This window comes from Canis lupus, chromosome X, assembly GCF_011100685.1.
Source record: "Canis lupus familiaris isolate Mischka breed German Shepherd chromosome X, alternate assembly UU_Cfam_GSD_1.0, whole genome shotgun sequence".
Classification (NCBI taxonomy): domain Eukaryota; kingdom Metazoa; phylum Chordata; class Mammalia; order Carnivora; family Canidae; genus Canis; species Canis lupus.
In genome coordinates this window covers 122,546,798-122,560,310 of record NC_049260.1, presented here as the reverse complement: position 1 = coordinate 122,560,310, position 13,513 = coordinate 122,546,798, and the positions used below count along the sequence as shown (strand labels likewise).

Sequence of the window (13,513 nt, the reverse complement as noted above, 5' to 3'; positions counted from 1 at the left end):
CGGGGTGGACGTGGCCATCTCGGGCCCTCTCAGCGCAGAGGACACGCACCAGCACGAGTCACTGGGACACACACACACACACACACACACACACACACACACGGTGGCCGGTCCCATGAGGCCCCAAATCTCGACACCTGACAGCAGAGGCCCGGGACCCAGGGAAAGTTCCAGAACCTTGAGCTGACCAACTGGTCCTCCGGTGTCCAAGCCACCTCCCTGCTCTCCCCAGGAGGCCTAGGGCCCCCTGCACCCTTCTCCCCTGCTCCCTGCCTCTCCAGTGGGTGCCTTGACTTCCATCAGGCTCCGGGCCCGCCCTGGGCGCCCCCTCGGCCCAGTCCCTGGCTGCAGGTGGCTGCCGCTGGGACGGGCCAGGCCTCTACGGGCAAGCCTCGCCCCTCTCTCTCCTCATGGGGCCCTCGCTACTCTCCTGCAGCCACTTTGCTGTCTTCTGGGACAGGTGGCTGTCCCCCTGACCCAAATGCCCTCCCAACCTTAGCTATCCTCTGAACTCCAGTGTCCTTGTCTGACCTCCTCTTGGTCTCTGGGTCCCCTGGGTCCCACAATGCACTGGAGTCTTGCCCCAGGTCCGTTCCTCTGCACCGTCACCGTCCCAACATCCAGGACCGTGCTTATCCACCTGTGCATCCCAGGCACCTGCATCTGACCACTGACAAGCCTCATCCGGCCCCAGAGTAGCAGCACCCACCAGACACTCGGCTGACAGGAGAGCGGGCGCCAGATGGCCACCCAGTCACCCTGCCTCAAAGCTGCAGCCGAACTGGGAAACCCACAGGCCTGAGCCTCAGTTTCCTCACCCGGAAGCCCACTCACAGGTGATCTCTGCATACTTCTGGCAGGGTCTGCGGATGCCCCCCTCCCCCCGCCACCCCACTCACCTGGGTGCTGCTCCTGCAACTGAGGCGGGCGGCCCCCACCCCGTGCCACACCCCCTGCCACCCCACCCTGAGCACAGGGCGCACATTACCTTTGGTCTGGCTACTCTCCATCGCCCCGTCCTGCTGCTTGCCTACAGTGGAAGAGGAACGACAGACACGAACACTTGAGAACACCCACATGGTCCTGGCACACGCCCATGCACACGGGACAACGGGACACGGACAGCGAGGCCAGAGAGCACGGTGGAGAGTGCGGAGGGAGGGGACGACGGCTCCGTACCCCCAGCCACACTCCGGCGGCCCATCGCGGCCTCCCGGCACGTGGGCGCCCCGCTCTGGGCTTCCTGACGGACGCCCCAGGCCTCCAGTGATCCCTCAAAGCCGGCCCTGGACGCACTGTGGGTCACGCGTGGCCAGCAGTGGGAGGTCTCCAAAGAGGCCGCCACCGTGGGGAGCTAGAGCTGCCAGCTGTGCCGACGTGGAGCAGGGCCCCGAGCGGCTGACCCAGGGGGCCCCTAGCCCCGACCGGCCTCGACATCGGCTCTGCGCACAGCCAGCAGGTAGCTCCAGGAGGGCGAGGCTCTAGAAACCTGCCAGCTCTGGGTGCCCGCCCGGGGGCCCTGGAGGGGGGCCTGCGGGGGGGGTCATTCACGAACACGCTCTGTGACCACAAAGCCGGTGCTGCGGACCGTGGCAGTGGCTGGCTCCCCAGGCCAAGGTCAACAGTGCTGGCGGCGAGTCCGGCACCGCGCTCAGGGTCAGGCTCTGCAGCCAGCTCCTCCGGCCCCGTCTCTCCAGGGCATCAGGGGTGGGCCACCGGTGGGCTTTTGCCCAGCTGGGTGAGGAGGGGCCCAGAACCGAGTCCTGGAGACCTCGGACACTTAGGGGCCAGAGCTGGAGGCGGGGAGCCTGGGGAGGAGGGTAGAAGGAGCGCCCTTCCAAGCAGCCGTCGCCGTGTCGAGGCTTCCCTGGAGAGGGGGTGGGGACTCCGGCCCAGCCCGAGGCCCAGGGCCACCCACCCACCTGCCTATGGACCCCAGGGGGCTCACCGTGGGAGCCACTAGGCTGAGCCCTGCAGGGGGAGAGGCTTGGCACGGCCAAGGTGGACAGGGCCCGCGGAAGCTTCTAGGCCACAGCGGGTCATCCGTCCCCTCCTCACCGCCTCCAGGAGCAGAGTAGCCTAGGGCTGGGGACGCTAGCACACCCTTTCCCATGCTGACCTGCCCCCTTGTTGCCTATTTTCTGGGCCTAGGGGCCCTGACTGAGGTGCAGCCGGGGACTGGCACCCCGATGTCCCACTGCCCCAGAGGCCCCAGCTGCAGGCTTTTTACACGCTCTCTGCACACACGTGCAGGTTCTCTGTGCTTCTAGTAGACCCGAGTGAATTCTCTCGGAGGCACACATCTAGAAAGTTCTGCTCCCCACCTGGCTGGACTGCAGGAGCAGCCTGAGGGGAGACCCAGGTCAGAGCAAGGTGAGCGCTGAGCTGGTGCAGGTAATGGGGTCCTGACCCTGGGATTGGGACTCTGGGAGGGGGCTGGTGCCGAAGACAGTTCTGTCGTTTTGTCGGCGCTGCTCTGAGGACTGGAGAGGAGGACGCTGGCCACACCGGGGCTCAGAGCAGGGGCGGGAGGAGGCAGCAGGAGGGCCGTGTGCCGGGGAGGCCACGGTGGCTACAGAGCTGGGCTCTCACAACACATCCGTCCCTCAACACTGTTTACCCTGGGGGTGACGGCCCCCACCCCGTCCCAGCTTCCTCTGGCCCTGCGCGTCCTCTGGGGGCGGGGCGGTCCGTTCCGCTTGGGATGAGCGCACCCAGGGTGGGCACAAGGTCCCCGGCAGCACCGTCCCGAGCCCAGGTGGCTGGCCCCTGTCCCTCCAACCCCATTCCCACCCTGGCTCACACTTCCCAAAGCCTTTGGGGAATAGCTGCCCGAGGGAAGCTGCCCTTACGCAGAACTGCCCTCTACCCCATGCTGGCTCTGGGCAGACCCCAGAAGACGGGGTCCCCGAAAGGAGTGAGAAGAGAGGGTGTAGCCTTTCACCCCTGAGGGCTGGAGCTGGAGCATGGAATGAGGCCACAGGGGATGAAAGGAGCAAGAGGCGGCTGCACACACAGACGGCCAGGCCCTCGTCGCCGCTGGGGACGGACGTCGCCGTTTCCTTACCTTTCTTATCCTTCTTCTCCTCCTCCTCTCCACCGGCTCCGAGCAAGGTAAAGATGATGCCTGTCTGGGAGTTCACACCAACGGCAGTCACCACCATTCTTCCAGAACCTTCCATGACATGAGTACCTGGCAACACAGAGGGACCAGGACAGGGATTTGTACCGCTGGTAGGAGGCGCACCAGACACCTCCAGTTCTCTCCTACGAATCCCAGAAGCAGGGACTCATGTTTGCAGGCCCCTGGAGGCTCTGCTGACCCTGGCTCCGAGGGGACCTGGAGGCCCACACGGGAGCAGCTGCCTGCCCAGGAGCATAAGGCGGGGTCCTCGCAGGTCCCACCTGGGGTCTCCGGCCTCTCTGTCCTCTTTCCCCCTGCATTTGCCGCTGGGATAAGCACTGGGCTTAGCCAAAACCTTCTGGAAAGGGAACGCTACCCGCCTGGTTCTTCCTGAGTGTCTGGGTTGGGGCGGCCCACCGCAGGATGCTGACTCAGCCAGTTCCCCACCTCTAGGGGTTTTCGTCTGGGTATCGGGGGGCCCTTGGGGCTTGGAGTGCCCATTTCCGTTCCCAGTGGCTGGAGCCACCACCACCATGCCTGCCACAGGCCGCTCTGGCTCCTGGGCGGGGGGCGTCTTCAGACTCTCTGACCAGGGGACCCCTGGCTGCGGGGTGGCGGGGCCGCATGGCCTCCCAGGCTCTTGGGTGCTGAGCTGGCCCCCAGGGCAGTGGCAGCCTGCGTCCTGGCCTCCCCACAGCCTGGCCCGGCGCCCCGGGCCTCACCTGAGAGCAGCATGGGGTCCTTGTCAGCTGATTTGCGCACGTGGTCTGACTCGCCTGTCAGGGAGCTCTCGTCGATCTTGAGGTCGTTGCCTTGGATGAGCACGCCGTCAGCAGGCAGCAGGTCTCCTAAGGCCAGCCAGGTTCAGGTGGCCTTCCTCCCTGCCGCCTCCCAGCTGCCCAGGAGGGCTCTCGAGCCTGGAGTGTGGGGCCCTTGTCCCCGGGCTCCTCCCTTCCGGGCCGGATTCCCCCGACCCCCAGCCCTGTCTCCGCCCGAGCCCCCACCTTCGGCCCCCCGACCCAGCGGGTGAAGGCCCAGGCGCTCCTGGGGGGCAAGGCCAGCTCGGGGTGCACTCACCGTACTTGACCTGGGCGATGTCTCCCACCACCAGCGCGGCCACGGGGACCTGCAGCAGCTGGCCATCCCGGATGACGGAGAACCTCTGCTCCTGCTCGATGCGGCTCTGCAGGCCCCGGAACTGCCTCTCCTTGCTCCAGTCGTTGAAGGCCGTGACCAGCACCACGCAGGTGACCGACAGCAGGATGGCGGCTCCCTCGATCCAGCCCGCCTCGGCCTCCCCTTCGTCCTCTGCCCCCGCTGACACGTTCCCGCACGCTGTGCCCGAGGGCGGCAGGGAGGGACGGGGTGGCACACAGTCACGCCGCGTCCCTGGGCTCAGGCCCCCTCCGTGCCCCCTGCCGGGCCCGCCGCTCACCTTCGCTCTCCTCTCCGGGCGGCGCGTAGAATGACAGGCCCAGGGACACGATGGCGGCCACCTCGAGGATGATGAGGGTCACGTCCTGCAGGGCCTCCCACACCAGCTGCAGGAAGGTCTTGGGCTGCTTGGGGGGGATGAAGTTCTGCCCGTAGATCTGCCTGCGCTTCTCCAGGTCGTTGGCATTGTTGGCCAGGCCTGTGTGGCGCGGGGACGGAGAGCGGGGACACGGGGGACCGTGGGGGACCAGCAGCACCAGGCCCTGCCCTTCCGCCCCGGCTCGACCCGGGCGTCCGTCCCGCCCCCCAGCCCGCCGCACCCCAGCCCTTCTGCAAGCCCCAAGGGCACGGATGCGGGGGCGCACGCCCCCCAGCTGCCTGGGCCACCCTGGCACGCCAGCACCCAACATGCAGCGAGCGACGTGGAGCCCCTGGCATGCCCGCATCCCCCTCGCTGGACCATCACCCCGAGGGGCCCGGGGACATCTCCGGGCTGCGCTGGGTCCCCCAAAGGGCTGATAGGAAGGAGAGCAATAACACACAACGTGGGGGGGGGGGTGGGCAGAGGGAACCCAGCCGGGCCCGGGATGGCCGAGTGTCACCTGGACACAGAAGAGAACGGAGCTTGGTACGAGACTGGGGTGCACGGCCCGGGGGCAGCAGGCCACCGTCAACTGGGCCCAGTGGTTGGTCCCACTTGGGCCGTGAGCCGGCCAAAGGGCTCGCTCCGTCCCTCCAGGGTCCAGAGGAGGAAACTGAGGCCGGAGAGGGAAGGGGCCTTGTACCCGTGAGTCGGAGCTCTGGACGGCAGCCCAGGACTCCAGGTCAGGACGACAGGGGCCTCACGGATGCGCAGCCACCGAGACGGGGGCAGGGCCAATCACTGCGTGCGGGCCCCGGAGCCTTTATCATCTGACAGGACATGGGGGAGGGTCGGGCTAGGGGCCCCAAGACCCTTTCACCCGAGCACTGGGAGCGTGGGCCTCGCACCCATGGCGCCTAGGAGGTGCGCAGGAACCATCCCCGGCCCTGTGTCCTCACGGCCTGCCCTCTGGACACAGCTGGCTCCTCCCTGACGCCTTCTCTAGACCCCGCTGCCGTGCCAACCTTGAGCTCCGAGCTGGGCGCCCCGGAGAAGGGCGGCGATGGGACGCGGGACACCCTGCGCACGCGCACCTGCTCCGGCCTGGGCGGCCTGCGTAGGTGGCAGTTGGTGAATCAACATGTATGAGGCTAATGGGATTGCCAGTGATTCATGCTGATGCCACCGTGTCCCCGGGCCACCAGGCAGAGGACAAGGAGGGTGAAGGATGAGGAAGCCAGTCCCAGTGGGGACCCCGTGCGCTCAAGGCCCGGGAGGCCCCGTCCACATCCCAGACAAGCTGCTGTGCCGGCGCAGGAGGCAGGATGAAGGACTCAGGATCGACGCCCACGGAGGGGCGAGCTCCGGCGTCTGGAAGGTGGGCCCTTAGCTTACTTCTCACTCTTGCCACAGCCCACTTCCTACCCAGGCCGGCACCCAGCCCTCTGGGTCTGCCTCTAGAGCACGAGCCCCGTCCGGTCCATGCCTGAAGCTACCAGAAGCTTCCATGTGGGAACCGACACCCAGGCCACCGCCCCCCAAGGCCAGATGCCCACTTGGCCATCTTCCCCCGAGGCGGGCAGCCGGGACACAGTCCCCTGGACCCGCCCTCAGCCCTCAGGACGCGGCTTCCTTCTAGGCCTGTCCCCCGGGTGTCCAGTCCCACACTGACACCTGGTGGACGGACGGCGGCTCGCCGCTCCCGGTCCAGAGGAGTTGCAACTCCGTTGGCCTCCTGAGGGGGCAGGGAGCAAGCGGCAGGGCGACGCGAGGTGGGGGTCCCCATCCCCAGCCTCTGGGGTGTCCCCAGCTGGCTCGGGCGGGCACACAGGACGTGGCCCCCAGGCACCCTGAGAGCAAGGAAGTGAAGTGCTACGTGGGGGCGCGGAAGGACTGGGGAGGGAGGAGGGTGGGTGTCCCCCGGCAGGGACATCTGGCTTTGGGGGGGCGCAGTGGGGCCCACCTGAGGCGGGAGTAGAGCCAAAGGCCGCGGGCGGGCGGCACAGCCCCGGCGCGCCTCCCCAGCTGGGCCCCCCACCTCGCCGAGCCCAGCTGTCCCTGGCCTCCTCCCCGGGGCCTCCCGGAGCTGGGCCCTGCAGGGGCTCAAGTTTCTAGAGGCTGCAACTTTCCAGTTGGGTGCCCGGGAGCTCAGGACCTCGGCTCGTGGGGGCTGGGGGCCTGGCTGAGGGCCTGGGCCCCGCTCCCCACTGAGGCTCGGGCCTCTAAGCTACGAGACGTGTGACAGGTGGGGTCAGGACTCTGGAGGCCCCTGCACCCTGGCCCTCACGGGCACCCAGAGTTGCCACGATGCCTGCCTCAGGAGGCCACAGGTCCGGAGACCCTCAAGAGAGAGCCCACGGATCCCCTCGGCGCCCTAAGTCTGCATCCTGCCTGCCTCACTTCCCGCGCCAGCTTGTTCCCAAGGGAGGCCAGGCCCTTGGGGCCCCTTTCCCAGGACTGAGCTGGCTCGGTTCCTCCCTCCCCCTCCCCCCTCCCCCCCACCTTCAGCCTGTCCCTTGGCCTTGGGTTGCCCTTGGTGCTCCAGCCATGCTTCCTCTCCCTTGCCCTACCGCAGCCCGAGGCCACGGCATTCCTGTCGGGCTTGGGGGTCTCGGCTGCTCCCGGTAGTCATGTGGGGGTCAGAAGGGAGCTGCGGCCGCCCGGTTCCAAGCATGTGGCTGCCCGGCAGGCCCCCAGCAGCGGCCGGAGTGCCGGGGCAGGGGCGGGCCGGTTGGCATGGACACAGATGAGGGCCCTACCCAGAGCAGAGGCCAGATGCCATCGGAATTGGATTAGGACCACGCCGTGCGGTTCCTGCATAACCCGCCCGCTCCCTTCCACGGCTGCTGGTGAAGGCCAGGCCGGGGAGGGCTGGGACTCGGGTCCCTCCGGTCGCCTTGCCACCGAGCTTGGCCCAAACCCCAGTTCCCCCAGCTTCTGGAATCCTCTTAGAATAGCTACAAGGGCCGAGCCCATTGATGCGCTTATTGCCGGGAACAGACTAGGCCTCCTGCCCCGGTACGCCCCGCCCCCCGCCCCCCTGGCACACCTTGCCAGGGCATTGATGTGGGGCCTGGGGTGCAGCTAAGCCGCACAGTGGCCTCGGCGTTGAGAGGGGCCCAACGCCGAGGCCACCGTGTCTGGGCAGGAGCGGGGACATCTGGGTGACGGGCTCCAGGGCCGAGTCGGCCTGGGTGCAGGGGGCCAGGGCTCCGGGGCTCGAGAGGGGAGGGGTAGTCCTCACACTGCTGGTGCTTCAGGATGCAGATCAGGCCCGGCTGGCTCCCTCTGTCGCGGCCTGGCCACCCACCTGGGCACTTGCCCTTCCCTCCACCCACCCTCCACAGGCACCGGGCAGGCTCCAGAGCCACTGTGGCAGAATCAGGCAGGTTCCCAGGGGCCTTGACATTTTAAATATTTAACAAGGCCTGACAGGCAGAGGAAAGAGCTGCCAGCTGAAGCCCATCTGCTTCCTTTTATCTGGGAGAGGCCAGAGCCCTTGTGGCTAAATGGCCCTCCACCCCAGCCTCCCCCCAGCCCCAAATCCTGGGGGGGGGGGCAAGGAGGAGGGAAGGAGAGAGATCCCTCTGGCCCTGAGCCAGGCCATCTGCCCTGATAACACAACACACCAGGCTGAGTCCCTTTGGAGCACAAAGAAGAGAGACCCAGGCGGCCCGGGGAAGGCCACTTAGGCTTGGAATTTCCTGACCTGGTGCGGTGGGCACCCTCTCACCCAGCCCTCGGGCCCACTGCCTCCTGGGTGGGCCACCTCTGCCCCCTGCCCCAGCCATGTACCCCCCACAGATGGACAGGGCCAGGGAGCGGGGGACAGGGGTGACGGCCAGAGCCCTGGGTCGACAACGGTGTGACAGCTGAGATGCGAGCTGATGAGATCAATCAGTGCTGGCTGAGAACAAGCCTGGCACTGGGCTGGGACGGGCCTAGTGGCCCTGCCAGGGAGGTGCCAGCTGGGCCAGAAAACACTCCAACTGCTGGAATCTGGGGCCAACCTGGCTCCTGGTGGTCCCAGCCTCCCAGCAGCCCCAGCGAGCAGGACTGGGGAAGGCTGGTGCAGGGTAGGGCAGAGCTTTCTCTCCAAAGCAGGGACAAAGGGCTACTGGGCCTCAAGATGGCAGTCAGGCCTCTACCTCTGGAACCTTCTCGAAGTGGTTCCTCAGCCTTCCTAAGGCTCTGTGCGGCAGCTCTCTTCAGGTCTACGCCGCCTCAGGCTTGCACCCCGTTGGCAGGCGCCAACTCTACCAGCGAACCTCCCGTGCACCAGGCTTGTGCGTCTCTGGGACGGCCTGCGGCCAGTGGCACCTCCACCCAGCACCCTGCTCCCCTCGGTTTCCAGAGAGAGGCCCCCCGTAACCAAAGCCCTCACAGGACCGGGGCCCTGCACCCCTTCCTCGTCTTCCTGCGCCCTCAGGGAGCCCTGGGGCCGATAGACAGGGCCTTGCCCGCGTCCTCCGCCGTGCGCGGGAGGGTGCCCATCCTGTTGCTCACAAGAGCTTCTGGGCTTTCTGTACCGTCCTCTTCCTGCCCCTTCTCTGTTGCTCCATTTCTACCGAGTCCAGAGAGGCGAGAGCAGAGAGCTGCTGATTATGGAGCGGATCAGACCACAGCTCCTCGAGGACCCCAGGTCACCGAGAGGAGGACCTCCACACCCCACACACAGCAGCTCCCGCTGGAGGGCGGGGGGGGGGGGAGGTGGGCAGCCACCGTGGGAGGGCACAGTCAGGGTCAAGACTGCCTCTAGGAAGCGGCTGCAGTAGCCCCACCCAGCCTTGACCAGGCCTGCCCTGGGGGTACGGAGCACCCTCAGGACCCCTTGAATGGGGGGTGTCGGGTGGCCCGTGACCGTACGTCCCTGATGCCCGCGTGGCCTGCACCGGGGCCCTGCCGGGAGCCTTACCCTCTGTGGGCGAGGTCTTCAGCCTCCTGCAAAGCCCACTGACGTCGCCGTAGGCTTCCTGGACCTTCTGCAGCGCTTCGGCTCCTCGGAGCTCCATGAGGGAGCGCAGCTCAGCCAGTGTGCACCCGAAGCCGCCGGCATGGGGGGCCTCCCGCTGCTGTTGGGGCTTGGGGTGGAACTCGATGGAACTGTTGGCCATGTCGCCCATCCTGCCTGCCGCGCTGGGAGGACAGGGCGCCCGACCTCTTCACAGGTGCAGCCTCGGCTAGGGGCGGGCGGCCACCCGAGGTCCCAGGGCCCGGGTGAGGAGGGGTGCGGGGAGCTGCAGCCGGGGACGGGGACGCGGCTGAGCACGGACACCTGGGGAGAGGTGAGAAGAAGCCAGGGGTGAAGGTGAGACAAAACTGGGGTCCACGCTTCCCAGCCATTTTCCGCAGCTCTGCACTCCGTCGGGGCCACGGAGATGCCGACCGCAAGGTTCACCTCCGAGCCTGGGCCCGTGGCCCTCGTGCCCTGCCAGGCCCACTGCCGGGCGACCCCTAGTCCTGTGCAGCATGAGCTGGGGCAGGAGGACTTGCCTCGGTGCGGAGGGAGCCAGCGTTAGTGTCCCCTGGAAGGGACCTGCTGCTGCCGGCACAGCCCAGCTGGGATCCGGGGGCTCTAACTGCCTCCCAATCTGTCTAGGAGCCAACAGCGAAGTGGAGGCGATGTGCTGGGGGGCACGGCGGCACGGGCGGGGGTGCGTGGACCACCGTTCTCTGTGGCCGAGCCCCACAGCGGCGGGGGCGCTGGTCCAGCACAGCCTCTGTGGCTCCCGGTCTCAGGCTCAGGGCCGAGGGGGGGCGGCGGGCAGGGAGCGGGCCAGGCCCGGGCTTAGTGTGCAGGGGTCTCGGCTGCCCTGAGGGCACCTGGGCGGCTTGGGCAAGGAAGAGAGGTGGCCCGGAGGGAGGGAGCCCGGAGGGGGAGGGAGGGGGGAAGGGGAGAGGTGGGGGCGGGCACACAGGAGAGAGCGGAGGGCAGCGCGGGGGCCCTGGCCACTTGCGCATCAGCCCCCCCGCAGCTCTGTGCCACCCGCCCCGTGCACGGCCTCCTGCCCTCCACGTGGTGGGTGGAGGAGCCGCCACAGACACACATACTGCCAGCGTGAGTGCAAGCGTCCCCGAAGGTCACACTCCCAGGACTGCACTAGGCTAGGTGCACGCGGCCTTGGCCTTCACAGCCGCGGGCGGCCTCCTGACAGCGAGGCCCAGGTGGGCCTCACCCTTGCCTTCGGGGAGGCTCCGGGCTCCGAGGGATCTTCTGGGAAGCAGATCGTGGCCAGCGCCCCAGGTTTCTGACCTAGGACCGCCCGTGGAGGCCCAAGGGCCCGGAGCCCTGCGGCCTCTGCTCCCGGGAGAGCCCCCGCCTCCTACTGCGGGCCCAGCAGACACCACAGGCCCCGGGGGACAAGGCCAGGGTCCCTGGGAGGAAAGGGCCAGCCCCCGTGCCTACAGCCCCGACGGGCCTCGGTTCCTCCGGACGCTGGCCCTGCGACGTTAAGAAGCAGCCCAGGTCCCTGGGCCGGTCCCCGCCCGTGACGTCCCCCTGCGGTGGGGCGCAGACAGGCACCTCAGAAGGCGCCTTCCACACTCTGTAAGCTCGAGCACCGAAGTGTTAATCCTCTAGCCTCTGCACAGGGAGCAGCCTCCGTCCAGAAGATGCGGGAACATCTGCACCCTCCCCCCCGAGGATGCGCGGCCTCCGCCCTCCCACGCGGCCTCCCGCTGCCCGCCTCCCTGTTTGCCCTCTGAGGGGTCCTTACTGAGCACCTACTAGGTGCCGGGGCCCGGCCGCCCGGGGGGCTGACGGAGAAAACGGCTTCAGTCGGCGCCCGGGCCAGGGGGCACATTCGAGAAAAGACCAGAACGTGCTGGAGGAGTGATCCATTCCTCCGGAGGGAGGAGTGCTCTGATAGTAGGGAGAAGGCGGGGGCCCGGACAGGCTGGGGGGCGGGGGCTGCAGACCCCGCGGGGCCACAGGGGACCCGGGCATCACCAAGCAGGAGCTGCCGGCTGAGGACAGGCTGGAGGGGCGGAATTTGAAGGAAGTGAAGCTTTCATGTTCAGGGCGTGTGAGGCAGAGTGGGCTCCCTCCGGGGTGCTATGCCAGGGCACCCCCTCGCCTGGGTGGTCGCAGGAGGGATCACCGGGAACAGAGGTCGGCCGGATGCAGTGGGCCACCTGGGTACTCTGACCACAGGCCATTTCCGGAACCTAAGGAGGCAGCCGTGGCCGCCTTGGATCTCTCTAGATGCCTTGCCTGTTGCCCCCCGACCCCCAGGATCCTCCCCCGCTGCTCAGGACAGTGCCCCTGCTGGGCGCACCTTGTCCCCCCCCCCCCCCCGGACCCTGAGCGCCGCCGGTCTGCCTCTCCCTTCCCAGTACGTGGCGACCCCAGGGGGAAACCTGCAGTGTTGGGCTCCGTGTCCCAGCCCTCTAGCCTGTCGGCCGTGGGGCACAAGGGACAGGTCTGGCTCATCTGTGCAGACATTGGTCTCACCCCGCCAATGGGCACAGATGCCTCCGCGAGCAGGCCCCAGGCGGGCAGGGCTGCTGCGAGAAGACCAACCAATGGGCTGTGGGAGGTGTGAGTCCTGGCAGGGGTCGGGGGGGGGGGATAGGGCGGCACTTAGCAAAGATGTGAGTCAATTGTCCCCGAGCAGAGTCCCCATGCCACGTCAGTCCGGGCCGGCTGGTAGGTCCCCTCGTCAGGCTGAGGGGAACGGGCGGCACTCACCCCAGGCTCTGATGCCTCTGGCAGGCGGGCCACTGGCCAGCACCCTAGACCTTCCACTTGGGCTCCCGGGCCCCGGGGGCCAGCTATGTGTCTGCATGGCCCCCCCAGAGCTGCCTAGGGACTCCACGGGGCTCCTTCTAGAAGGGAAGCCAGGTGAATTATTTGGTTCCTTCGGAACCCTTTTATCTCTTTGGCCTCTACACCCACTTGGAGAAGGTTCGGTTGGAAGGCACCCAACCCCACCCAGATGGCGTCAGAGGGCTTCAGGGGTGACAGAATGAATGGTCCAGGGGCGGGCGGGCTCAGGGGCAGGTGCTGGGAGACGGCAGCACAGCCTGGAGGAGGGCACCCCTCCGTACACCTGCTCACAGCGGAGGCACAGCCCCCCCAACAGGGCTCCCCCAAGGTGAGCTCTGGCCTCCCCTCCTGTTCCCTACGCCTGCCCCCTGGGGTGGCCCCGCCTTTGATTAAGCAACAGCGGTGGCCCAGACAGCCACACAGGGTCCTTGAGCCGCTCCTAATTGGTGTGCTGTCATCACTGCGGCCTACTGGGCCTGTGGTGACTCATGTAAGGGAACCGGGCAGGGAGGCGAGGCCTGACCTTCGGCGGGACACAGCGCGCTCCTGCCCTCGCCGCTGCCTCTCAGCTGGTCCTGCCGCTCCTCCGCACTCAGTATCCCCTGGCTCCCCGCCTGCAGCTGTGGCCGCTCCCTCTCGCTCAGCGCCCACCGCGCAGGCCCCACGTCTCCACCTGCCACCTCACAGCTTGCCCCCAGCTGGGCAGCTTGTCACCGCCCTGCTCTGGGAGACCACTTTCCCCGGTTCAGATGCTGCCGCTCTCTCTGCCTCTTCGCTGCCTTCTGGGAAGCCATGCCCCCCGTTTCAATGTCCACCTCCCCCATGAAACAGAAACCAGCTCCTCTCTGCCTCCGCTGGTACCGCAGCTGCCTACCGTGGCATCATGCGCCCTGCCCCAACGGCCCTGCCCGCTCCGCACGCCCCGCTCGCTCCACAGGCACCTCGCCCCGCACACCCTCCGTCCCCTCTCCACCGGATGACCCCTGACACATCTGCGTGGCAATTCAAGGGGAACATTCTCCACAAAGTCTCTGCCCAAATTGATCACTGCTGAGTCTGTAATCCGGCGACCGTCCCTGTTCTACTGTGCTCGCCGGTGACCGGT

At 67.5% G+C, this 13,513-nt stretch overlaps 1 protein-coding gene across 7 annotated transcripts in view; it reads right to left on the bottom strand.

Moving 5' to 3' along the window:
- The window catches only part of ATP2B3 (ATPase plasma membrane Ca2+ transporting 3), a 59,910-nt gene that overhangs the window by 32,163 nt on the left and 14,234 nt on the right, over positions 1-13,513 (bottom strand). For 3 of the 7 annotated variants that reach the window (XM_038588644.1, XM_038588649.1, XM_038588643.1), the window contains exons 2-7: positions 9,556-9,915; positions 4,560-4,757; positions 4,202-4,459; positions 3,847-3,972; positions 3,068-3,193; positions 989-1,030 (exon numbers count right to left, since the gene is read on the bottom strand). In XM_038588644.1, the coding sequence (XP_038444572.1) occupies positions 989-1,030; positions 3,068-3,193; positions 3,847-3,972; positions 4,202-4,459; positions 4,560-4,757; positions 9,556-9,763 (958 nt within the window). In that variant the 5' untranslated portion in view covers positions 9,764-9,915. Of the gene's footprint in view, positions 1-988; positions 1,031-3,067; positions 3,194-3,846; positions 3,973-4,201; positions 4,460-4,559; positions 4,758-7,399; positions 7,540-9,555; positions 9,916-13,513 lie in introns of those variants that run through there. The other 4 variants (XM_038588645.1, XM_038588647.1, XM_038588646.1 and 1 more) reach the window with 2 other exon arrangements.